The sequence below is a fragment of the Phodopus roborovskii genome, unplaced genomic scaffold (genome assembly GCF_943737965.1).
Source record: "Phodopus roborovskii unplaced genomic scaffold, PHOROB, whole genome shotgun sequence".
Lineage (NCBI taxonomy): Eukaryota > Metazoa > Chordata > Mammalia > Rodentia > Cricetidae > Phodopus > Phodopus roborovskii.
Window position 1 is genome coordinate 57,041,823 of NW_026126407.1, and position 26,389 is coordinate 57,068,211.

The 26,389-nt window shown below is 45.1% G+C and overlaps 1 protein-coding gene across 4 annotated transcripts in view; it reads left to right on the top strand.

Annotated features, from left to right (window-relative positions):
• Positions 1-26,389, top strand: part of Clec16a (C-type lectin domain containing 16A) — a 195,537-nt gene that overhangs the window by 153,659 nt on the left and 15,489 nt on the right. The window contains exons 22-23 of one of the 4 annotated variants that reach the window (XM_051181418.1): positions 19,296-19,404; positions 19,761-19,899. The exons of the other annotated variants lie outside the window; for them this stretch is intronic. Of the exons in view, the coding sequence (XP_051037375.1) occupies positions 19,296-19,404; positions 19,761-19,818 (167 nt within the window). The 3' untranslated portion in view covers positions 19,819-19,899. Of the gene's footprint in view, positions 1-19,295; positions 19,405-19,760; positions 19,900-26,389 lie in introns of those variants that run through there. 4 annotated transcript variants of the gene reach the window in all.

The window sequence follows — 26,389 nt, forward strand, 5'->3', positions numbered from 1 at the left end:
CTCCTCCCAGATACCTATTTATTCTCTCTGCTGCCAGCCCCACTTATCCTTTCTCCTTCCTTGCTATTGGCCATTCAGCTCCTTATTAGATCAATCAGGTGTTTTAGACAGGCAAAATAACACAGCTTCACAGAGTTAAACAAATGCAACATAAAAGAATGCAACACAACACATTATTAAACAAATTTCTTCCACTGCTGATGGGAGATGTCTTTCTATAAATATTTTTCTCTTATTGGTTGATGAATAAAACACTGTGGCCAATAGAGCAGCAAGATAGGCAGGTCTAGGAGATGAGGAGCATTCTGGGAGGTGTAGGCAAAGAGGAGTTGTCATGTGATCCCTGAAAGAGGGCTCAGGTGATTCATTCTCTGGTAAGGTAAGACCATGTAAAGATACATAAATTAGTAGTTATGGGTTAATAATTAAGACAGAGTTAGCCAGTAAGAAGCCCTAGTCATCTACCAACAATTTAATAATTAATATAAGTCTTTGAGTGTTCATTTGGGGCTGACAAAGCTGCCAGGAAAGAGTGTTCATAATACACAGCATAAACAAATAATATTCCACAGCAGCAGGAAGTCATGGGCAGGGCCAGGTCCACTTGGCTCTCATGCCTTCAACTATGTAGTATAATTGTTTCATTCATATAGCATCATAGGGACAAATGGCTGTGTGCTCATTTTACATGCGGTTTCTTTGAGGTTCCAGCTGGATGGCTGCCAGTCTCTTCAGCTACCAGGCCCAGGGCTCACTTCTCCCAGTAGACACATTGGGCCTTCCTCTGGTTGTTCCTTCATGGCATCGTAGGGATAGTCAACTGGGTAAGCAAGAGGCCCATCAGCTTGTACCCCATGGTAGCAAAGAAAAACCAATCCTCTCTTAGGCCTAAGAACTCAGCCTGCCCTAACAAGAGCCAAGTGGCCAGGCTTTAGGAAGTGGAGTCAAGCCAGGTGTAATAGCAGACACCTTTATTCCCGGCACTCAGGAGGCAGAGACAGGCAGATCCTAAGTTCAGGGCCAACTTGAGCTACAGACTGAGTTCCAGGACAGCTAAGGCTATAAATGAACCCTGTCTCAGAAGAAGAAGAGGAGGAGGAGAATTTTTTTCTCCTCCCTGTCGTATGTTCCTCAGCTTGAGGCCTTATGCAGGGCCAGCCAAGTTTTATTATTATCATTATTATGTTGAATACAGATATGGTCATTGTAGGCAGTTTTTCATGTCCAGCCAAGCAGTTCTCTCTCACCAGTTCCAGCCAGGTCCCAAAGAAACACACAGAGACTTATTATAAATGCTCGTCTCATAACTTAGACTCGTATCTAACTAGTTCTTACATCTTAAATTAACCCATATTTCTTATCTACACTCTACCATGTGGCAGTACCTTTTTTCAACACAGCATGTTCATCTCCTGCTTCCTCAGCATCTGGCTGGCAACCCCCATTACCAGCCCTTCCTCATCTCACTGTCCTATCAGTTTGGCTCTCCTGCCTAGTTACTGGATACTCAGCTCCTTTATTAAACCAATCAGAAGGTACCTTGACAAAGACACATCTTCACAGTGTACAAAAAGATTATTTCATAATACTTGCCCCTTTTTGTCTAATTAAAAGGGAACAACAAGAACAGTTATTAAATAAGAATTACAGTTACAATATCTAGTCCATTTATATTTTGCAAATTAGAGAAAACACTATATTTATCTATTGTGTCTTTGTGAGTCTAAAGTTTTGTGCCTAATTTACCTTTTATCATAATTAAGGAAAACTTGAAGTCTAATTATTTGGTCTTTAACTCCATCAAAGACCTGAGAAGGGTGTAGTATTACCTAATAATAGGGGCATCTGGCTGCCTGAACAGTCACCCAAAGTTCCTCTATGGTGTTAGGGCATCCATCATTGGCCTATAGGTGTAGTATATCTGACAGACATTTCTAAGAAGCAGAGAATTTTGAAGGACTGTCCTACCTTGTCTTGGAAAAGTTTGGCAGTCACTTTCTTTTGCATCCTTCTGGTCCAGTTTGGACAGTACACTGTCAGCAATTGAGGCACAGGCAGTTTTTTGACCAGTGGCTAACTTTTGCCAAAATGAAAGCAAACTCCATAGGGAGTTTCTTTGATGACCATAATCTTTTTTGAAGTAAACCGGTGCTGCCAGGAATAGACATATTGCACTGTCATGAAAAGCCTTATGTTATTAAAACATTTTAAATGTCATATTCTGTAGGTCTTGGAAGAGTTTAAAGACAATCTCTTGAACCTTGGAAATAAACCTAACATGACTACAAGTTTGATCATCATACATGAATATTAATCTATATTTCTTAATTATACATTACATTTTAATGAGCTGCATAAGCATAACACCCCAAACAAGAAGAGAAACGTGTGTACAGTATAACAAAAACAACTTTAAATTTGTATCGATAAACCAAAATCCATACCAATGTTAAATATTTTGAGATTAATAGTTGCTTTTTTAACTAAAGTTGATTCAATAAACTACCCTTTTACTTCATGATTTCTATACTTTTTTTCCTTTAGAAAGATATGTTTGAATTTAACTCCTTTAACTTTTTTAAAACCAAAGCTAATAATAACTTGTAACCAACCCCCACTAAATGATGACAAACTTCCATAATACATCTTTTGAGAATGTGGGCATTGTTTTCTCTAGACTGCTTCCTGTCTAGAGAGATGGGGCACTGCATCTTTGGGTGAACCTTGAGAAAATCAGGATAATGGTTAAGTCTTGGCTGGAGCAGTCAGTGAGGCTGGATCATCTGAACCAGCAGTCTTGAAACTGTTCTGGATGTAAAACTCTGAAGAAATTGTGCTACAGATGCTCTGAGATATTGGATCATCTAGGCCATCCATTTTTTGTAACATACATATCTGCAGTAATACAAGTATTGACAATGTGTTGTACACAAGTTAGCCAAAGTTGATTTTTTGTTTTGTTTTATGTTTGAGTAGGTAAAATATGTGTTATATGTTTTGTGGTTTGTCTAGGTTTATTTTTTTTTATGTCTGTAGCTAGGATTTTCTCAATCAGTCTTCCTCAATCAAACCTGATCATCTTCAACTTTGAATGAATCCACAGCCTTTCATTTTCTGTGGGAACAAAAGCATAACCTCTTCCCCAAAGCAACACATATTTTGACTTCCATTTTGAAAGTAAGACATTTTTTAACTATATGGGTTGGTTTAATCCAGCAGCCTCCCTAATCCCAGGTGTTTTAGCAGCTGCTGCTCATTCATCATCAGTCAAAAAATTAAAAGACAACACAATAACATACAGGATCCAGATTCCCCAAGTATTTTCCATTTTTATGTGGCTTTTTTCTTTTATATTACCTTATTCCTTTTTTAGAGACTTTATTATTTTTAACTATTCATATATATATATATATATATATATATATATATATATATATATATATATATGACTGTATCCTTTCTCCTTTCCTTCTCAAGCCCATATACATTTTTTAAGCATACTGTAACCTGTTTAGAGGTTTCTTTTGTCCAGATAAGTCTTTATTGCATATCTGTAATCTTTTCTATGTGCATGAACAAAACTTAAACCACTACCCAGCTTAGCTCATGGCATGCTGACAGCTGGCTCTTCTCCACTTTGACCCTAGCCTCATGGTACTGACAGGAGCCACATTTACAGCCCCATCTCTGGGAAGTTTTTGGGTCTGTGCTACCAGTAGCACACTGCCTGATGCTCATAAACTGCATTTAATGCTCCATGGCAGGTCCTCTTCAGAGAGCCATGCCTCTGTTTGCCACTAGCACCAAACCTACCCCAGAGAAAGCTGTCACATTTGACTCTGTGTTTCAAACTTTGTTTTAAAACTTTCTGAGGCTTTATGTGGATGTGGCCCCTGACATTGGGTACCATTTATAGGCAGAGGGGTTGTGTGTGTGTGTGTGTGTGTGTGTGTGTTTGTGTGTGTGTGTACGTCCGTGTCCCAATGGTCAGTTCTGTCTGCCAGCTGGCTCCCAAATAAACCATAGAGACTTATTATTAATTATAAATGCTCAGCCAATAGTTTAGGCTTGTTGCTAACTAGTTCTTACATCTTAAATTAACCCATATTTCTTATCTTCGCTCTATCACATGACAGTACCTTTTCTCAACATATCATATTCATCTTCTACTTCCTAATAGTCTAGCTGGCAATCATCACCTGACCTTCTATCCAGCATCCTCCCAGTTTGGCACTCTCACCTAATCTCTTCCTGACTAACTATTGGCCAGTCAGCTCCTTTCTTTAAACCAATCAGAAGGCATCTTGACAAAGACACATCTTCACAAAGATTATCCCATAACAGCTCCTGCTATAGGGTGCATGTGGAGTCAGCAAGCACTTCTGCACCTTTACATGGGTTCCAGGGATCAGAATTGCATGGCAAGTGCTTTAACCTTCTGAACCATCTGCCAGCCCAGCCCCATTCAACTTGTGGGGAGAAATCAATCAAAGCTCTGGCAGGAGCGTCACCGCTATATTTAGAGGCTTCTGGTTTCTTTTACTGGCCATCAAAGCTTGAGAACTGGGTAGAGGGAGGTTTCCTTGACTTTCTTGTATGTGGCTCCATAAGAGGACTCCTGATAACCATTGCAGTGACTACACCCGCCTGTCAGCCCTTCCTAGTACCAGATGTGGGTAACCTGACACAAGACACTGTATAACTGAGAACCCTCTTCCCATGGACCAGTTGTTTTGTCTGATGGACTCCCTTTTGTATAGCAGTATGCTCCCTCACACGCTTGGCATAGAAAGGAGCCTAGATATTAGAGTAGGACACAGAAACCCTAGATCCACTTTCAATAGTGGCCAGTTTAGTGTTAGCAAAGCCATCATGGGCACAAGTCTCTATCACTCTCTGTTCCAAAAACTGGTGAGGGAAAGATTCTAGCACTGATTCTCAATCTTCCTGATGGCTGTGACACTTTATGGTTGTGGTGATCCCCAACCATAAAATTATTTTTCATTGATATATTATCATAACTCTAATTTTGCCTCTGTTATGAAGCATATAGTAAATTTTTTGGAGATCTGTCAAAGGGGTTGCAACTCAGATTGAGAACCACTATTCTAGATGATACTTCCCTCAGGAGTTGGCGGTGTCTGGGAAGGGGACACCTAACCACAGTAGCAGTAGTCCAGTCTGTGCTTGGATGGTGGGGTGTAAAGGTTAAATACAGTGTGACCAGGAAGGTGGCATGGCCAAGCTGTGACAACCACTCGTGGGTTGTGGGTCATCAGAAGGTAGCAGGATGAAGCCTCACAGGAATGATGGTAACTGTTCAGAATCTATCAGAGGCCCAGTAAGCCACTGGACCCTCAGAAACCAGGCTGACAGTCACACAGCCCTTTGAGCAGGAAAACACTTGGCCACTGCCACCACCACCCCACCCCACCCACCCCCACCCCCCCCTACCACCACTCCACCACCCCCACCCTCCCACCCCCCTACCCCCTGTCTCAGGTCATACTTAGCAGGAAAGGCCAGGTAGCTGAGAACATGTCCAGGTCAACTGGTTTCCAGAGCCACTGACTGAACATAGGACCAAAGCATCCTTGACTATGTCTCCCTGGGCCTGTTTCCTAGGTGAGAGTCCAGCTGTTTTCTTTGTTGTTGTTTGTTGGTTTTTCTATATTGGGGAAGGTATTGTTGTTAGATGGTTTTGAGTTCTGTTTTTATTTTTTGTTTGGTTTGGTTTGGGGTTTTTTTTTTTTTGTTTTGTTTTTGGTTTTTTTTTTGTTTTGTTTTGTTTTGTTTTGTTTTTTGGGTTTTTTGTTTGTTTTGGGTTTTTTTGTTTTGTTTTTTTTTTTTTTTTTTTTTTTTTTTTTGTTCGAGACAGGGTTTCTTTGTGTAGCCCTGGCTGTCCTGGAACTCACTCTGTAGACCAGGCTGTCCTTGAACTCAGAGGTCTGCCTGCCTCTGCCTCCAGAGTGCTGGGATTAAAGGCATACACCACACTACCAGGCTTGCTTTTGTTTTGTGTTGTTTTGTTTTGTTTTGTTTTTTAAATTTTGAGTTTTTTGAGACAGGGACTCTATGTAGCCCTGGCTGTCGTGAAACTAAGTATATAGACCAGACTATCCTCAACTCACAAAGATCCCCTGCTTCTTCTCCTTAGATCTGGGATTAAAGACATGTGCCATCAGGCCTGGATCAGCTGCTTTCTTGAAGGAATAAATACTAAATAGTTCAGGCTTATTATAACCAGATGACTTCTGTAACTAAGAAACTCTACCCTTACAGTCAGAAGCAGATACAACTAATATGTAAGCAGATGGAGAGTTGGGTCCAGTAAACCTCTGGCAGAAATGGGCTTGGCACCTTTTTAGTTAGGGCTTCTATTGCTGTGAAGAGATACCATGACCATGGCAACTCATATTAAGAAAAACATTTAATGGTGTGGTTTACAGTTCAGAGGTTTAGTTTATTATCATCATGGTGGGACATGGCACATGCAGTCAGGCATGGTGCTGGAGAGGTAGCTAAGAGTTTTACATCTTGTACAGGCTAACAGGAAATGGTCTGTCTCACTGGCATGGCTTAAGCATATATGAGACTTCAAAGTCTGCCTCCACAGTGATACTCTTTCTCCACCAAGACCACACTTACTCCAACAAGGCCACACCTCCTAATAGTGCCACTCCCTATGGGAAGCATTTTTTTTCAAACCACCACATTCCTCTCCCTGGCCCCCAAAGGCTTGTAGCCATATCATAACGCAAAAATGCTTTCGGTCCAACTTCGAAAGTCCCCTTAGTCTATAACAGTCTCAAATTTACTTGAAAGTTGAAACTTCAGAGTCTCTTCCAAGATTCATGTAATCTCTTAACTGTAATCCCCTGTAAAATCAAAATAAAAGAGCAGATCACATGCGTACAACATCTAATGGGACAGGCTATACATTGCCATTTCAAAACATAGGGAAGGGAACATAATGAGGAAATACTGGGCCTAAGCAAGACCAAAACCCATCTGGGCAAACTCCAAACTCTGTATCCCCATGTCAGATGTCAAACACCCTTCAGATCTCCAACTCCTCTTAGCTTTGTTGACTGCAGCACACTTCTCTCTCTTGAGCTGGTTCTAATCCCTGTTAGCAGCTCTCCTTAGCAGGTATCCTATGACTCTGGCATCTCTTTTTGGGGTCTCCAAGACAAACCAGGTTTTACCTTCACAACTTCATGCAATGGCCTCTCTAGTCCTCCATTCATGACACCCCTGACATGTGCCTGGCCTCAACTGCTTTCTTTAGTCTCAGAGGAAGGTTCCATAATGCCTTTATTTTATCCTTGACTCTAAAGCCAGAGCCATGGTGCCAAGATGCCATGTTCTGCTGCTTGCTAGTGTTGGAACATGGCTCCCTCATTCAACTACATCTTTGCCAGCTTTCTGTTTTCCATAGTTTCCTTCAGTGCCTAAGCTTGACTGTCCTGGAACTTGCTCCAAAGACCAGGCTGGCCTCAAACTCAGAGGTCTCCAGCCTCTGCTTCTGCAATGCTGGTAGTATGGGCATGCTCCATCACACCCAGCTCTAAGCTTTTCTTTAATCCCTTTTTACCAATTGGATATTTAGCTGGGTGTGAAGTTGCCCTGAGGTCACCACTCCCTTTATTCTGTTTCTTAATTTGTTTATCTCCTTGAACACAGGACTTAGCTCCACTCCACTCCCTGGTGCTCCTTTTCTCCTCACATTGAACATTTTATAACTTACCCTGCTCAGCTCGATCCTTTTCATTAGAGATCGTCATCAGAGTTAACACTGATAACAAGACAGAGTCTATACCAGGCTGTTTTGAGAGTTCCTCTGCAAATGAATTTATTCCAAAACTCTTCACTTTATCCTCGGGCAGACTCTTCTTCAGACAAGGGCAGAAAGCAGCCACATCCTTCATGAAAAAAAGCACAAGACTGGTCTTTAGGCAACATACTAACATTCTTCTCTAAAACCTCTTGATCCAGGCACCCACAGTTCAAACCACACTCAGCACCACTGTCTTCCATGGCATTAAACCACTGAAAGTTTTCAACTGCTTTTCTAATCCACAGTCTTGTATCCCTTCAAACAAAAACATGGTCAGGCTTATCACAGCAGTGTCCCACTCCTGGTACCAACTTTGTCTTAGGGTTTCTATTGCTGTGAAGAGACACCATGACCATGGCAACTCTTATTAAAGAAAACATTGGTGGCTTACAGTTTCAGAAATTTAGTCCATTATCATCATGGTGGAGCATAGCAGCATGCTGGCAGACATGGTACTGGAGAGGCAGCTGAGAGTTCTACATCATTCACAGGCAACAGGAAGTGGTCTTTCTTACTGGGCATGGCTTGAGCATATATGAGACCTCACAGCCAAACTCTACAATGACACACTTCCTCCAAAAAGACCACACCTACCCCAACAAGGCCATACCTCCTAATAGTAGTACCACTCACTTTGGGTGTCATTTTCTTTCAAACCACCACAGTACCCTGGTGGGAAAAATCCTTTTAAGGTACATGTCCATATCTGTGTCTTTAATACTAGAAGCCACAATATGTTTCCATCTCACTCAAAAATGGTCTGTATCTTGCTTTTCCCTGGGAGAACTGTGTACAGCTCTGTCTCTTCCTCCTAAGATGCCAGCAGTAAAAGAATTACTGTATTGGGCTCACTGGCAGAACATGGGTGAAGGGTTACTGACAAAGGAATAAGTAATCTCAAAGCAGCTACACTGGAAAGCCTTTGTCCAGCATGGATGATGGCTTTCTTATAATCACACAGACAAAGCCCCCTTCACCTAGGCTTCCCATAACTATGTATTCTATCTTCTCCTAAGACCCCTGTGCCATAAGCAATTGAGGAATACAAATGGCTAGGAAGAGTGACCAGACTCTCGGGCAAGGGTCCAATGACCCTCCACTGCCTTTTCATTTTAGGAGGGAAATTCAATAGTCTGTAGGCCAAGGAAGCCCACTGCCTACTCAGTACCTCTGTAGCATTCAGTGCCCTCCACATTGTTTCCTCCTCCTCTTCTCCGAGGCCTCCTCATCCTATCCAAGCCATTATTTAACTATAAACTGTAGAGAAGGCAGATCTGGATTTTGTATAATGCTAAATTCCAGCTCCTAGAATATAGGACCTAGCCTATGCCAGGCATCTTGGTGGTGTTCAGTAAACACTGAGTGGATATATGGTTCTGTGCACTCACACAGAAGGTGGGGAGGACACAAGTGGCTGGGAGAAGGATGGATGGGGTGATGGATATATAAAGGAGGTGGATGGATGAGTGAGTGGATGAGGAGGGAAGGAGCCAGCAAAGCTTTAGTACTCCATTATTTGTCTCCTTGTATGTGCCAGATATTGTTCACTGTAAACCGAACAGATCACCCCTTTTGGATCATGGAGGCTCTATGACCACCATAGAGGCTCAAGAATTGTCCATCATGATTAATGCTCTGGGGCACTGTTCCAAGAGCTGAAATAATAGTCAGGAAAGCACTGTTACCTGGTGCTAGGGTTCAGGAAGACTGCTCTGAGGAGAAGAGGCAAATCCAGACAGCATATGTCCCAGATAAGGCTCTGCATATAAGAAAGCCACTGGCCTCTAGCAGATGAAAGCTCACTGCCTATGTGATGCTCCTGCCACCACTTCAACTGACCAGAGAACTCCCGTTGCCACCATTGCTGAGGTCAGAGAAGCTGGCCGAAGGTGATTGTCACTCTTGTTCCCCTTCAGCCAAGAGCATTGAGTACCTCCTGGCCTGGTTCTGTGCTGAGTCCTATTGGAGGGAATGTTCTTAAACTTGGCCTTACTAGAAGAATGAGATTCTCAGGCCATGTACAAGAAAATGAGCGACAAAGCAGGGTAGGGGAGAAGGGCACATCTGACTTGCTCACAGAGGTGACACAGTACCCATCCCCCACTACAGGTTACATCAGAATTGGATAACTGAAAATACCCTAAGTGGGTTGTGGTGGAGAACATTATATCAGTTGGATGTAGTGGCATGTATCAGTTATTCCAGAACTCAGGAGGTGAGGTAGGAGAACTGCCAAGAGTTTGAATCTAGCTTGGGCTACACAGCAAATTTCTTTCTCTAAAAACCATTGTCAAAAGTACCATTCCAACTAGCTGGGCTGTCATGAAGCCACCACCAGGCAACACACACACTCATCTATGTCCACTTAAGGCCACATTTTCCTTAAAATATGAAAAAAGAGCTTGGAACCTGCTGCACATTCCAGAACAATCTGGAAACCTTGATGCAGTCCAAACTCACCTGGCATCCTTCCCCTTCTAAATTTGCCTTTTCCCGTTTCTTTTTGACTCTGAAGAAAAATTCTCTGTTCTTACTGGTAAGAGCCTCCTGTTCCTTCTCATTCCTGTAAGTCACGATGAGTTTGTATTTCATACCTTTCCAGAAGTCCGCTGGTTGTGGTCTAACCTCAGAAGCATGGCTTATGGGAAGGGCATTAGCTCTACTTTTACAAGTGTTAGTGAAGGCTCAGAAGCACGCATGGAGTTGTGGATGTGGTACCTGCTCACTGCTCTGGAAGCAGCTCCAGGTTCTGAGACAGTGTGCCAGCAGCTCCATCCAGTTCACACTCAGCACTTTTTAAAGATGACTATGATGCCATGGAGGCAGTTAGGGCTAGATGTATGGTAGAGGCCAAGGCTCAGAGCCTGAAGGACACCATACCATGCTCCCAATGAGAATTCCCTGCAAACCAGCTGACATGCTTATCTGCACAGTGAAAGTTTACATGAATAACTTCAGGGAGGTAGGGTTCATTTTTCTAGCGGTTTTAAGGGATTCAGTCCATTGTGGTGAGGAGGACAGCTTACCTATGTCATCTAAGAGGCAGAAAGAGACCATACCCAGGCCAGGAGGATCACTTTGTGAGTCACCAGCTACCAAGTTTGATGATCTAAGTTTGATCCTCAGAATCTACATGGTAGGAGAAAACTGATCCATGTGCGTGTGCATGTGCACATTTACACACATACAAATATGGAGAGAGAATGCCTGTACCGCGGGCTCCCCCTTCCATCAGCACTTCTAGACTATAACATAGAGAATATAGATTCTGGCACATCTCCTCTAATTACTTAATTGTCTCAGAAATATCATCACAGAGACCCCCAGAGTATATCTTACTAATCTTGTAGGCCCTTGTCTTGAAGATCCAGCCACTATCTAATGTCAGCATCAGTGATAAGCCTAGAACCTGTGTCTGTCTGTCCGCCATTATGGCACAGAGTGTTCTGGGTATGCAAAGCTGTTCACCTTGAGATCACAAGAGAGTTGGCCAAGAGGAAAGAAATGGAGTCTACCCATAAAAGGCACATCACATCACACTTCCTCCAGCCACCCCTCACCTCCTGCAGCCCATTCAGCTGTCACTTCACCAATAGATTAATCCAGTGTTGGGGTGAGAGCCCCATTACCTTCTTTCCTATGAAGATCTGCCTCTGACCATTGCTGCACTGCAGAACAAGCTTTCAGTATACAAGTCTATGAGAGATACTTGATATCCGAGCCTTAGTCTCCAAAGCTCTGCTGTGCTTGTTTCTGTCTATACTTAGCTCTTGGACTCCCCCACAATGTTGTCTCCTCCCTGGGGGTGGCCATGAAAACACCGTTGTCTCCCAAGATATGGAGCAACTCAGATGATGAGCAGAGGGCTGGCAGTCACCCCAATTGTAACTAGCAGTGGGCCTCCACATCTGACAGGTGATATGCCCTGCACACAGGCCCCCAGGAGTCCCCAAAGGAGCCTCTGCTGCTCGCAGGAGGCAGGATGTGCTTCTGTCCAAAGAAGTGCTCTGGCGATTATTTATTAATTGAGAAAGGGAAGAAAAAAAATAATAGGGTTTCCTGGAAAGGGATAAAAGTTCAATATGATAAACTCCCGAAAAGCAATCAAAGGCCAGAGAGGGCAGAAAAATAAAGGACAGAGAGAGTAGGAGAGATGATGAATCAGAGTGGGGCACGTTAGCTGTCAGGGAAGGGGCCGTATTTCACAGCCGTGGGGTGCGGGGCAGCGGTGCTGAGCTGCCAGTGGGAGCATGCCAGGGCTGCAGGGTGGGGAGGCAGCTCTCCACACTGAGGTCACCAGGCCCAGGGATGAGCTGCCATGACAGGAACAGATGGATAGTCAGCTGTTTCATGTGACTACATGCCCCGTCGTCTTCATCTTTGTGCTCTAATGAGTGAACACAGAAAATTACCTATCAAACTGCAGCTTCTGGCAGCTCACTCCCAAGCACCCATCAACCATCACAAGAGAGGGCTGGTGACACTGCAGTTCACTCCCCATCCCTGCCTTCTCTGGGCTTTCTTTTTCTCATTAATGCCCCCCATCTCTCTCTCTCTCTCTCTCTCTCTCTCTCTCTCTCTCTCTCTCTCTCTCCGTGTGTGTGTGTGTGTGTGTGTGTGTGTGTGTGTGTGTGTGTGTGTGTTGCCCGTGAGGTACATAAAAATATTAAAACAGAGGCTGGGGGGATGACTTGGTGGGTAAAGACCTTGCTGTGCAACTATAAGGACCTGAGCTCAAATCCATAGCACCTATATAAAAAGCTGATGTAGTGACACACCTTAGCATTGGAGACAACAGGAGAGTAGTGTAGACAAGATAATCCCTAGAACTCACTGGCCGGCCAGCCTAGCTGACAGGTTCAGTAAGAAATCCTGATTTAAAAATTACGGCACGAAATGATAGAGGAAGACACCCAGCATCAACCTCTGACCTACATACATGTATACATATAAACAACACACAAATACGCATACTGTATATACAAACACAAACACAGATTAATACATTACAAAGGACACTTCAGGCTTTGATTGTCCAAGCCAAATTGCTTCTACCCCTCAATATCCCACACTCAGAATTTGGCTGACCCCTTTCCAGACCTTTCTCTTTGTAGCTACATTATGTGTGAGCATCCATAGCCCTGGCCCTAAGTCTGTCTCTACAGTTCTGAAATCTAAACAACTCTGAAAACCAAAATATTTTTTCTAACTTATTGGTAGCAAAACAAGCCCTGCACTGTTTCTGACTGTCTGCAGCAGTTGCTACCACTTGCTCTGAGTGGACACACTCCTTTCCTATGGAAATTTAATGTTTGGTTTCTCCTGTCCAAAGCCCAGCCATAGGCAAAACAGAATTTGTGTGTATGTATTGCTTGGCTTTTTAATACCTAAAGATCATAATGCCCAGACACATCTAGCCACACAGGCTCAGAATAAGGAGCCATGAACCATACGTGACTGGTGTTTCGGTCTGCATTTATAAGCTTATGTAATCTCACAGGCTCAGGATAAGGAGCTGGGACCATTACTGCCTGGTATGCTGATGGATCTCTGTGAATTCCAGACCTGCCTGGTCTACAAGAGCCAGTTCCAGGAGAGGCTCCAAAGCTACACAGGGAAACACTGTCTCAAAAAAAAAAAAAAAAAAAAAAAAAAAGAAAAAAAAAAGAAAAGAAAGAAAAATGAAAGAAATAAATCTGGGTTGTTGCTTACATTGCATGCATTCCTTTCTGTGGCTGTATAGTATTCCACAGTGGGTACTTCTATCCAAGTGTTTCAGTGGCCCCAGGCTTTCACTGCCCAGGGCCACAGTGAGCATCACTGAGCACACTGATATGTATGTGTTCTCTCCAAGAAGCAGAACTCCTGGGGTGGAAGTGTGGGGGTGGGCAGAATCTTAATGTGTAGCCTAGAACTCTGTGTAGATTAGATCATACTGGCCTTGAACTCACAAGAGATCTGCATGCCCCTGCTTTAAAATGCTGAAACTGAAAGTATGCACCACCACACCCAGAACAAGCCCTTGTTCTAACAGTGCTGTGACTCTTGTGTAATGAAGCCCTCTCATCTTTAACAGTTGCACAGCACCCTGTTGTCTTTGTTTCTTGAGGTTGCTTTCTATAACAAGAATTTATGAACTGGGTGCCTTCAACAACAGGTGTGTTTTGTCTCACAGTACTGAAGGCCAGTAGTCCAAGGCCAAAGGGTAGGTAAGGTTGGCTCCTTTGAGGATGGAAGAGAAATCTGGCTGCAGGCCTCTCCCTGGCTCCTGGGGATCACTAGAGTCACCTGCCATGTGCTGTGGCATGTTGGAATTCTCCCTGTCCCTGTGTGCTGATGAGACAGCTTTTCCCTGATGGGGGATGTCCTTCTGCATGCTGTGAATATATGCTTCTTTTATTGGTTGATGAATAAGGCTGTTTTGACCAATGGACAGGCTGGATTTAGCCAGGCAGGAAATCCAAACAGGGATAGAGAAAGATAGTAGACAGAGTTAAAGAAATGTCATGTAGCTACTGGGAAGGCAGGATACCTGGGCATTCTCTGGTAAGCCAAGACCACTTGGAGATATATAGATTAATAGAAATAGGTTCATAATTAAGCGAGACCTAGCCAATAAGAAGCCTGAGCCATTGGCCAAACAGTTTATAATTAATATAAGCCTCTGTATGTTTATTTGGGACTAAACAGCCTCAGGACTAGGCGGGAAAGAAATCTCCATCTACAAATAGCATCCAAGACAGAATCTTGCATCTACATTTCCCTGATGTGACAGAATGCTAGACAGAATCATATGAAGAAGGAAGGCTCTATCATAACTGCTGGTTTAAGGGTCTCCGTCCTTAGTCACCTGGCTCCATTATTTTCAGGTCTGTGGTAAGGTGAGAGAATTGTGGCAGAGGGACATGGTGGATGATAGTTGCTTATCTCATGGCAGCTGCAAAGCAGGGACCAGGGACAAAGTGCTACTAGGTCACACCCACAGTGACCTAATTCCTTAAGGTAGGCCTCCGCTCTTAGTTTCCACCCCATCCCTGCTAAAGCCATCCCATCATGTATCCATCAATGAGTTCATCCATTGAAAGACTGTAAAGCCCACCTCTGCACACTGTATTAGGGACCATGCCTGCTATGGAGTTCAGTGGGGACCTTTCAGAAAGAAGCCACTATAGTGAATATCACTGTATCCAGATCTTTGCTTTTCATAAGCCTAAATTATACTGGATTTGGACCCATCCTAATGACTTCATCTCAACCAGCTCCATCTGCAGAGTGACCCTATTTGCAAATCAGATCCTCAGAGGTCAGAACTTCAGCATGAGAATTTGGGAAGGGGAAGAGTTCAGTCCTAACCATCTAGATCAGCCAAAATGTACTGAGTCCCCTCACATTGGCACCAGGGTGTTTTTTGTTGCTGGTGCTCATTGCAAATGACATCGCAATGATCCGTGCATCTAGTTCGCCCACTAGAAGCTATCCCATAGAGTTAAGTGGGTGCGCCTAGCGGGACCCACCCGGACTTGGATTCTCATTCACCCTGCTCTTCAGAGGTGCCATCAGACAAGGCCCCTTCACATACTTGTGCACATTTGCCAGCCTGGGCCCAGGAGATCCTTCTGTCATTTCTCATTTTTATTTTCCTTCTCCTTCCTGCCAAGAAAGAGAGTCCACAGGTTAATAGCAAAACAGAAGCCCTAATGAGAATGTCTGTGCAAGCATGTTCTCTTGTTGTCACAGAGACAAATAGAAATTTCAGAAATACAGGGGCCTTTGGGTACCAGACATTAAATCCATCAGTGAGATCTCAGTCCCAGGGCAGTACGCCAGGACCAGGAGAAAGCATTTTCTGATGTAGTCAAGGCTGAAGAAGCCCATGTCTAGGGCAGATTGGGAACAAGCTACCAGGCAGTTTGAGGTAGGAGCTCTCCAGAGCCCTCAGATCCTGAAGAGCTTATCAGAATAGGGGTTTTTAAGGCTGTATTCTAGAAGCTGGGGTTGGGAAGGAGCCTGGGAACACACAGCTTAATAGAGGAGGACATCAGAGATGGAGGCCTAAAGAAGCCTGTCAGAGAACCTGAGGGCGGTACAAGGGGAAACAATGGCTGGTGGGTGCTTGAGTCCTTGGTCAGGGAGTCAGTGTTGGCCACACTTAGCACGAGGGGCTCCGTGGAGAGACCAGGGCCGAATGCAGGGAAGGATAAATTTAGCTCTTAGGTGGGGAATACCAACCTCAAAAGTAGTACTGAAGTGGACGCCTCAGCCTGGCCATCTAAGACAAATTTCTTGCACAGATAAAAGCCCCCCCAAAAAAGGAATACTGTTAACCAGCCACTCTGCCAATCCAGGTCCAGGAGGGAGTCTTCCTACCCTGCCCATATGTTGCCCAGGAAAGGTGCTGCCTTGTTCTACTGAAAGATGTTAGGTCTGTGTTCTAACAGTTGCATCTTTAGTGGGACTGATCCAAACCCAGCCTGGATATTCCTGGTAGCTGGCATCTGCCAGCTCCTTCCCAGTTGTCTAGTAACTGAGCAAAGGATGTGTAGTGACTCTGGGTTCCTTTCTCTCAACTGACGCACTTGTTTTCATGTAACACCCTGACATGACTTTCCCCTGGACAGCGCTAGGGATCTATAGGGGTACCAAAGGTGGAGCACCTTTCACTATGATACCTCCAAGGGCAACTGTGTCTTCTTTCTGCCACTGCTCTTTATGGGGAAGGAGAAAATGTCCAGCCCATCAATATTTGGAGCTCTAATCACCTGTTTTCAGCACCAGAGGTCAGGAAGAGGTTGAGACAGTTCCAGGAATTCAAGGCTCTAAAAATGTGGGGTTGACCGAAACAGATTTCCAGAGAAGGGAATGAAGGAAAGAACCCCAAATCTCCTCTCCACCCCCTCCCCAGCCCCTGGGCATCGGCCACTGCATCTTGGATTCTTGGGAAGAAATGAAGTCAGTGCACCCAGCTATGCAGGTCCCAGTTAATAATGAATGTGGAGGAAAGAGAGAGGATGTTCAATATTTAAACAGTGCAGAGCACTAGCTGCCTTGCCAGTTACTGCCCTCCGCCTGCTTCCTGGACGGCTTCTGTAAAAACTGAGCACTACTCCAACTCCACTGCTGGCCTCTGCCACCAGCTTACATGAGCAGGGACTGTAGCTTTGGGGTACTCTGGCCAGCAAGATTTCTGTTGCATTTCATGAAAGATGGGGATACGGTCTGTGATGTTCAGTCTGTGTGTTTAAGGCTCATGTCCAGGCTGTGCAGATCCCTCACACTCCTCTTGGTGCTGCCTGTGTCTTGTTGGGCTTTAGTGGACTGACAGATGAGGAAGGTTTTACAGGGTAAAGTGGACTTGGTTTAAGAGCCATCTCTTCAAATCCACAAACTGGATATCTGCCTTCAAAGTTGCATGTAATGCAGAATTCTGTGAATCAATTCCTCTTTTCTCTTTGACACATGTTATATCAAAGGCAAAAGCATCCTTTTGGGGGGAGGTAAAAAGAAAACATTTGGCCCGAGACATAATAAAATCATGCTTAAGGATGCAACAAACTTGAAGTCTCTTAGTTAAAGGAAATCAATACTTTTATGATGAAATATTAATCATCCTTTAAAAAATAAGTCAAAACTAGAGATGCACAAGAGCTAGAGTGATTTTAATGCCTTAGGCATTAGCTTGGCATTTGCAAGGAAGTACATAGAGCAGAGGCCACTGGAGCCTCTCTCCGAAATCCCTCCCAGGCCTCATGAGCTACTTGTGGATTCTCATTCAAAAGCACACATATCTCTCCCTGACATGCCAAAGTTACTTCCAAGCTTTTCCAAACTGCTGATATAGGGAAATGAGAAACAAGGAAGAGAGGAGCCTGCAGAGGTGTGCACACATGTGTATGCTGACCACAGGAGCAAGGAGAGGAGTGCATTCAAGAAAGCTACTTGTTTGCATCCCTACCACCTGTCTCTCCCTCCTTTGGATCAACATTAATTATTCTAAGTCCTTTTAGTAGGTGTTGAGCCATGTGTTTGACTGTTTGGAACCAGGTCTAACTTGTTGGATTTTGAGTTTCATATATTTAAACATCTTACAGACGTCTTTGTTAGATCTACAGAGCGGTCCCGGGTGTGCTAAAACCATGAAACTGGCATTTACACACCAGGGTCAAAATAACAAGAGCTCCATGTTCTTATTGGTGGCTTTGGTAGAAATCCTTAAGTCAAACTAGACATGGTAGTGCACTCCTGTGATCCCAGCCCTGGGAAGCAAAGGTAGGAGAATCACTATCTTTAATAATAAAAATAAATAAATAAATAAATAAAAATAAAGGAAGCAGAAAAAGAAATCCATTAGCCTCAGACAGTTAAAGTCACTGTAGGAGAACTGCCAGGTCTTACTTTATTGACCAAAGCCTCCAGTCAGAGTGACAAAAGGAAGACTTCAGTCTTGTTGTGGCATTACATTCTCAAGATTCTAAATCATTTCTCCTGCCATATACCCCTGCATCTAAGTTGCTGAAACCAAGCTCCAGTTCACCAGTCAAAACGCAGACGCCTGGACACTTAGCTTGTACTATTCTTCCCAACTCATCAGTCTCATGGAGTGGAATAGCTTGATACAGAGAAAAGACACATGCTCTCAGGGCTAGCAAGTCCTCTATGGTAACATTACCCAGGAGCAGTCCAGGCCCTGGGAACTCTCTTCTTCCCCATGTCCTGTTTCTGTGTACCCGAATTTCTGCTTTTCTCCAGACTTCTCCCTTGCAGATGATGGGAAACTGGCCATCTGGTTGCTCAAGTCTGCTGGGGCTGCAGGAACAGAAGCTAACAGTCCTGTCCATTGAGCAGCAGCTCTAAGCTTCTGAAGCATGTACTAGGCTGGTGCCCATCTTGGTCTTTGTGTGACTCAGCATACTACCTGATCCACCATGCAACCTGTGTCTTTGGTTCTTTCAGTAGTAAAGTGTAAGGCAATATTGCCCTCTGTTATCTGCCTGACCCCACTCAGATAGCACACACAGGAGGAGAGGCTTTCTTTGGTGACATGGCAGGAACAAACCATCCTGCTCTATCAGCCCAAATGTAAATGGACCCCAGGCTGTCTGCTCTGGGGGAATAGTAAGGATGGGTCAGCACCACATACCTTTTGCAGACGTTAGCAATGAATTCCCTGGCCCTTTTGTATACCACCACCTTGGGGGATGCTTAGGGATGGGGCATCTACATTATGAGACCTACCCCACAAGGCTACCCTGCTTCAGACCTGAGAGGACAGAGCAGGTCTGATAAGATACTTCTCAGCAAACCAGGCATTCCTGGCCCATCACAGGCTCTAGGTCATACTTGTCAGGGAGGCCTTTAGCCAGTCCATGTTCTCTGTATATTCCTGGGTCGGGAATCCCCCTGTGCCTAGAGATGCCCCCATAGCTATCTAACGGCCTCCCTCTCCCTGCTCTTTCAGCCTTGTCCGCTGCCTCAGAACATAGGCAGCCAAGATGGCCGCTGGTGAGCTTTCTATTGCCTTGGCTGAGAGACTGTTGTGGAGCTTTGTGCTCTCTCATGTATACACGGTAATGCCATCTGAAATGGGCAGCGGCTGGGAGAGGCTAATGCCCAGGCATCCTGGGGAGAAAGCCCATGCCCTGGTGCCCCCCCCCAGTTTGAATAATCCAAAAGCAGAATAATCCACAGAGTGCCTCTCGAGAACCAGTTCCCCAGGTCAACATGGCAGCCCACCCTCCATGACAGGTGCTCCTGTCCATCCATACAGGTCAGGTCCCCTAGCAGCAAAGGGGACACCTGGCCCTCAGGTGTCTCATGGGTGGTAGCCCACATAGCCAGGCCATTACCTGACAGCAGGGTTGAGCTAGAACAAGATGGCACAGGGAGAAAGCAGGATACTGAAAACATTTTCTCTTTTCTGCAGGTTTTCACGTATAGCCCTTAAAATCCAAGAGGATTTGTCCATGGATAAAGAGCTATAGGCTGTCAGATTCTACAAGTTCCCAGATATTTTTGTATGTTATCCCTTTAAAACCAAACAGAAATAAAAGTCTTTAAGTGTTTGGAGGCATAGCCAGTCATCGAGTCACCTGCGGCAAGGGTCAGAAAGCAGAGAATGGCAGCTGCTTTAGAGTGTCCCCTTCCCCTGGTTTACATATTTGCCACCCTCCATCCGTGATACAGGGCAGAAATTGGCTTTTTCAATAATGGGACACAGGGAGCAGATCAAAAAGTGGCATGAAGACCTTAGAATGATCCCGTAGTTCAAAGCTCTGAAATATTGCATGGTTAGAACTGCTGAAAAGAGGTAGGAAGTGGCAGCGAGGGGTCTGACCACCTGAACTGAAGCCGCAGGGTACCCACATGTCAGTGTACCCTCATTTCCATGTGGGCTTCAGGTGCTCTAGCCTAGCACTGAGGTCTCAAGCTGGCCCCTTGTTTATTATTGTTTGTGTCTGTGTAGAAGGAAGAATGAGGACCACATGTGTGTGCCCACAGAAGTCAGTGCTGGATCCCGAAGGGCAGGAGATGGATGGTTGTGGGCCTCCAGACCTAGGTGCTACAGACCAGACTCAGTCCTCTAAAAGAACATTGCTTACTCTTAATTGAGCTAATTATGACCCTGTTTTTGTTCTTGTTCTATTCTTTGTCTGACAGTAGATGGTATATGTGTACATGTGTGTGAGGATGTGTGCCAAGAGGCCAGCGGGGAGGACACTGGGCATCCTGCTGAATCACTCCCCAGCATACTTCCTTAAAACCGGATGTCCCAGTGAGACAGGAGTGAGGCTGTCACGAGCTCGTGATCCTCCTGTTGCTGACCTCCACACCAATGTGGGTGCAGGTGCACATGCAGCCACACCAGGCATTTTATATGGGCGTTGGTTCTCATGCTGTGATTCTATGCAGCAAACATTCTTACACACGAGCTGCCCTCTAGCCTCCCTTATGGGTTTTTTTTTTTTTTTTTTTTTTTAATGTGTTTGGGTGTTTTGCCTGAATGTATGTCTATTTGTGTGCATTGTGCCCAAGAAGGCCAAAAGAGGGTGACAGATCCCCTAGAACTTGTTACATGTTTGTGAGCCACCATATGAATGCTGAAAAGCAAACCTAGGTCTTTTGGAAGAGTAGCCAGCCAGTGCTCTTTAACTTCAGCCATCTCTACAACTTAAGGCGTGGGCTTATTTAACAGTGTTGATGTCATCTTCCTAAAGTGGCTTTTCCTCCGTGGCTCCCTAGTCTCCCCACATCCACCCTCATCTTACCCAAGGATGGGCTCCAAAGATATACTAGGTGAGAAAGACACATGAGAGAGAAAGTTCAATGCCACCCCAGACCTTGTAAACAGCATCAATCTAGAGGACAGCAGACACAAGTGTTAAACTGTCACAGTTCTACCTGCTTCACCCAAAAGACCTGGTGACAGCAACAGAAGTGAAGGGACAGAGCCAAGGAAAGAGCCAGCAAGGGAGGAGTAAGGCCATGCTACAGTGGCTGTCTTGCTGTCTTGGGTTTTTACGGGAGGTCACAGGGCTGATTTTTTTTTTTTTTTTTACTGTTTCCCAGCATTTCAGAGTGTGGTGAGAAAATATGAACACTGCCTGGCCAGAAACCTGAACCATGGCCTCCAAATGAGTCTGCTAATGAAAGGCAAGCTTGGGAGCTATGGCCCTCAGCTCCCTGTTCACAGTGAAGGCCCTGGCAGCTCTATGACTCCTCACCTGAACCCTCATGGAAAGATGGCTGGCTTTGGGGAAGGCAGGTCGTGGGGCTTCTCCCTCCTAGAGGACTCAGCAGAGCATCTCTGTCCCACACTGAGCTCTTAGCTACACTGCAGACTTACAAAGTATCTCCACAGGTGACACCTCCGTGGGTGACATCTCAGGCTCAGGGTGGGGCTGATGACAAAGCTTGTACCCAGACAAGGGGCAAGCTGGCTTTGCCCCACACACACACATAGGGAGGCCATTCCTTATTTTTTCAAAAAGATCATGAGTTCTGGGGCTGTTGCTCAGCAATGCTAGCCTGGCATTCAGAAAACCCTGCCCTTTGTCCCCAGCACCACTTAAGCCTGTCGTGGTGGGGCATGCCTATAATCTTGAAACTCAGGGTAGAGACAGGAGGATCAGAAGTTCAAGGTCACCCTGGGCTATATAGCAAGTTATAGGCCACCCTGGGGAGACCCTATTTCAAACAAAAGGGGGGAGGGAGGAAAAACGTTGAATTGTGACTTCCACATTTAAAATTTCAAGCAGTGGGTACTTTACACGAAATCCAGATATCCACCTTCTTTTTAAGAATTGGAAAATGTACACCCCCAGGAGGGGAGCTGTGCTCTTAGACTGCAAGTCCCAGCTCTGATAGCTCCCAGAGCCCTGGCTGGCACACCATGTTTTCCTGAGGGACAGAAGAGCTTCTTGGCCTCCAAGTCACTGTGGGGTCGGGGAAGCCCATGGTTCTTCCTGCCCTCCTTCTCTTGCTTTATCATCCAGCCTTGCAGGGTGTGATGTCTGCCTGTGGGAGCCATAGAAAAATCTGGAAAGAAGCAGGGAAGCCACTCTCTGGCAAAGCTCTGAACCATCCAGAACACTTCCCTTTTCACCTTTTGTAGAAAGCAGAGTTCCACTGCTTAGAAAAGAAAGTTTGACAAAGGCCACTGTGTGGTGTGATGGGTGCTGAGTGTTCTGCTGCTACTTTCAGTCTGTGCCCTGGGAAGGGTTCTAGGAATGCAGGCCTCTCAGTAAATGGTGGGTCCCACGAACTCCACCATGCTGTGGTTTTCCCCCAAGCCAGAACTCCTGGGAAGCTCAAGTTAAATGCTGACATCAGCATGCTGTGACAGAGTCTACCTCCTGTCACTTTCACTTGGCATGCAACATGATGTTGGCCAGCTGGTTTTGTTGTAGCACTTTAGGGCTTGTGTCTCTGCTGGTGGTCCACAAGGTATAGCCCTATGTTACACAGAGTAAGGGATCCCTGGAGTGATCCCTGACCTAAGCAGGTCCCTGTGGAATCCCCTATACAAAGTCAAATCAGTTCCACAACTCCAAAAGGGCAAATGTTTGTTAACCTGGAACAGTGACATTTTAGCAAGTACCCAAAAGGCAGGTCTGGGCAGGTCACAGAGACCAGTGGCTCTGCTTTCTTTGAAGATTAGAAAACCTTCCGCTGACCCACTCCCAACTCCCAGTGTACCTATCTGTACACTATGCAGTCTCTCATGGCCCTCAGTTTTAAGGTCTTAGCCCAATTTTGTAATCTCCAAGTTCTGGTGTTAACTCACAGAGAAACTCAGTCTCTCCATTGGATTCTACCAAAAACTCCCCTCCACCATGGAAGGAAGAGAACATTTCCTGAGGATTTGAGTGCCAAGGCAGGGTCACATGCCCCTCCTCTTTTCCATCATCCCACCATGTCCAGATCCCTACACCCCACCACTACTACCAGCCCCATAGGCTCAGGACAGGTTTTGTTTTGTTTTGTTTTGTTTTTTTCTCCTTTCCAGAAGGCCATCAGTGTGACCAGGATTAACAAGTCATTCCCCACAACAATGTCAGATAAGATTAGCTTCAACTACATAGGAAGTGCTGAAAGAGAGGTTTATGTTGCCCTCAGGTAAAAGCATCATGGATATGGGTAAGTGAAGGCTGCATGAGGCATCAGGGACCCAAGCTCCTACATGCTCAGTGTTCTTCCTTCTCTCATATACAGTTCCCCCTCATAGTCCAGGATGACTGCTGGATTTCTGGCTATCACATCCGTGTTCCAGGAAGCAGAATAGAGGATGTACCCTCTTTCCTGTTGAAGAGACTTCTTGGAAATCCCACATGCCACTTTGATGTCTGTAGCATGGCCACAACTCAGTCACATGGCCATGCCTAGTGGCCAGGTTCTGTACCTACAGGTGAAGGGAGAAAATGAATAATAGGAAGTAATTAGCAATATCAGAAACCTATCAAAAACCTCCTGGGCACAGAAGATATCAGGTGCTAGCTGCTAAAGTGATGAAAGTTGTTACACAAAATACTAGACATCTTTGCAGTCAAGCTTCTCATGCACTGCCCGAATAGGACAGATTGTATGGAGTGTAGAGAGAGAACTTTTTCCCTGGCAGTCAACACATAAGCTCTGAAGAGCCTTGCAGACAGCAAGGAGGCAAAAGGGAGTTGCAGTTTTCAGGAATGGCACAGCAAATGCAGAGGACTGCAGGCCAGCCTGAGCTGTTGGAAGAGAGGCTCCATTTTGCCCCGATTGGTCTGTGGTTCTGAGTGTCTCTGTGGATTAGGACTCCCTGTAGATTTGTCTAGGAATCTAAGAATGGAAACGGGAATGAAATTGAACTGTCACAGCACAGGTCAGAAAGGAGAGGGCAGTTCTGTCCCTCACTCTCCTTCCAGCTGTGTCAGGACAAGGCCATGCAATGCCTGCTCTTTGTGTTATAAGGCAGACATTGTGTGTGGAATCTCTCAGTGTTATTGTACTAGCATAACACAGATGAGATATAAGCTAGCTAATGCCCTGTAGACCACCATCACTAGCTCAGTTTCTGAAATCTCATGAACCTAGTTATTAAAAGTGAGAGCTAAGAGCAGGAAACAGAGGAAGGGACTCATCCCAGGTCTCAAAGCCAAAGTAGGCAGAGCTTGGACTTGAACCTAGGATTCTGATTCCATGCCCAGTATTCCCTCTGTTGTTGGGCCTAAAATAGAAGGCTGATCTTTTGGTGGTAATTTTGTTCTTGACAAATACCAGAGAGCTGTTCATTAGTTCACATTCCCAGAATCATGGCAGAATGGAGCAGAGGAAGACAGGAAGGCTCCAGGCACCCCTTGCATCTCAGGGATTCTGCAAAGCAAGGGGATGTCTTGCTCTTGACATGGGTCCATCTGCCTGGCCCCAGTTCTGTGAAAGTTTTTCCAGGACCCAAGAACTCACAGGGAGGGAACTTGGGAGACCAGAATGGCTCATAGTGGATGGTACTGCTAGGCCTGAGTGTGCCTACTCTCTTCTTTCTGATTTGAAATAATATTCATAGGGCTAGAGATGTACAGTGCTTGTCTAGCATGCTCGGAACCTTAATCGCAGCACCACATAAACTGGACATGGTGTCATAGGCTTATAATCTTGGGGAAGTAGGAGCAGGAGGATCAGAAGTTCAAGGTATTTTCAGTAAGATCCAGGCCAGTGTGAGATACATGAGACCCTGTCTCCAAACAATAGTACTTAATAGTAAGGAGTGAGCTTAGAAAGTTCAGACAAAGACAGTGACACCGAACTCTCAACCCACCCATTCCTCCCACAGCCTCAGCCCCTAGAGCTGTTTTCTCTGGACAGAGATAAGGAAACCCTGGATTTTTCTCAGCAGGAGTATGTGAACGTACTTTTACTAACCTTTCCTTACTTGCCACTTCTTGAGCGCTTCTCTAGGCACTTAATCTTGCTCTCTGACAGCATTTTTGCCAACAGTGTAGGCTTTCATCATTTTGCTATGTCAGAATGCATTGGCTTTACTCCAGCACTGAACACATCCATGTCTTAACCATTCCCCATATTATACCTTTCATCAGCATGTGGATCCCCCCTCATACACATACTCCTGCTGCTGCCGCCACCAGTGACTCCAGTTCCTACACACTGGGACTGGGTCCAAAGGCTTGTGAGTCCCCACAGCCTTTGGTACACACCCGAGAGCTGTTCTTGACACAGGCACAGGGTGAGCCAAGCTTGTCATCAGTAGAGATGACCCCAGGGAGCTTGTGTGCCTGTTAAGCATCTCATGATCCCTGGCTTGTCTATGTGTTTGCAAGGAGTTGGCAGGCCCAGAAGCCTTCTGGCATCTCTGCTGTAGCTAGCTCATCCAGAACTGCCTTGCTGGGATAAACCAAGAATTCTGAGATCCAGGCCTCAACCGTAGCATTCATCCGAAATTGTCTCCAATGTCCACACAACCCCCCCCCAATATGGCAAGTTAATGTGGAAGAGAGCCCCTTAAAGCTGCAGCATGTGGGGAGAGAAGGAGGAGAGATTTGAGAATCAGCAGAAGAGGGAAGTGTAAGTCCAGTACCTGTACTCAGTAAATCCTGCAAACTATGACAGATGATTGGGTACAATAGCCTGATGACCTGAGGTTGGTACCCATGACATCTCCTCCCCCATAAGCCTGCTGTGACACACATATGCTCACATATAAACATATACACACACCATAAGTAAATAAATAGGAAATTATTTTTTAGGCAAGACCACAAACTGGATCTCCTTTTTCTGTTCAGCTCTGTTCAGCTCTATTTACATGTAAATTTTATTATCAGTCTAAGACTTGCTGCTGACCCCCAACTGAAAAAACTTTCTTCTGTCTTCTTTTCAAAAGACCCAGGGCACTCCACATGCTAGGCAAGTGTTCTACCACTAAGTTCTGCCCTACCCAGGGAAGAACATTAAAACCCTGGTTCATTCCCTCATGAATCTCACTCCAGATAAGTCACAGTGACAGAAGACTTGTGTCTTTAGAGACCCGCCCCCCCCAGGGTCCCAGCTTTGTCACTCATCAAT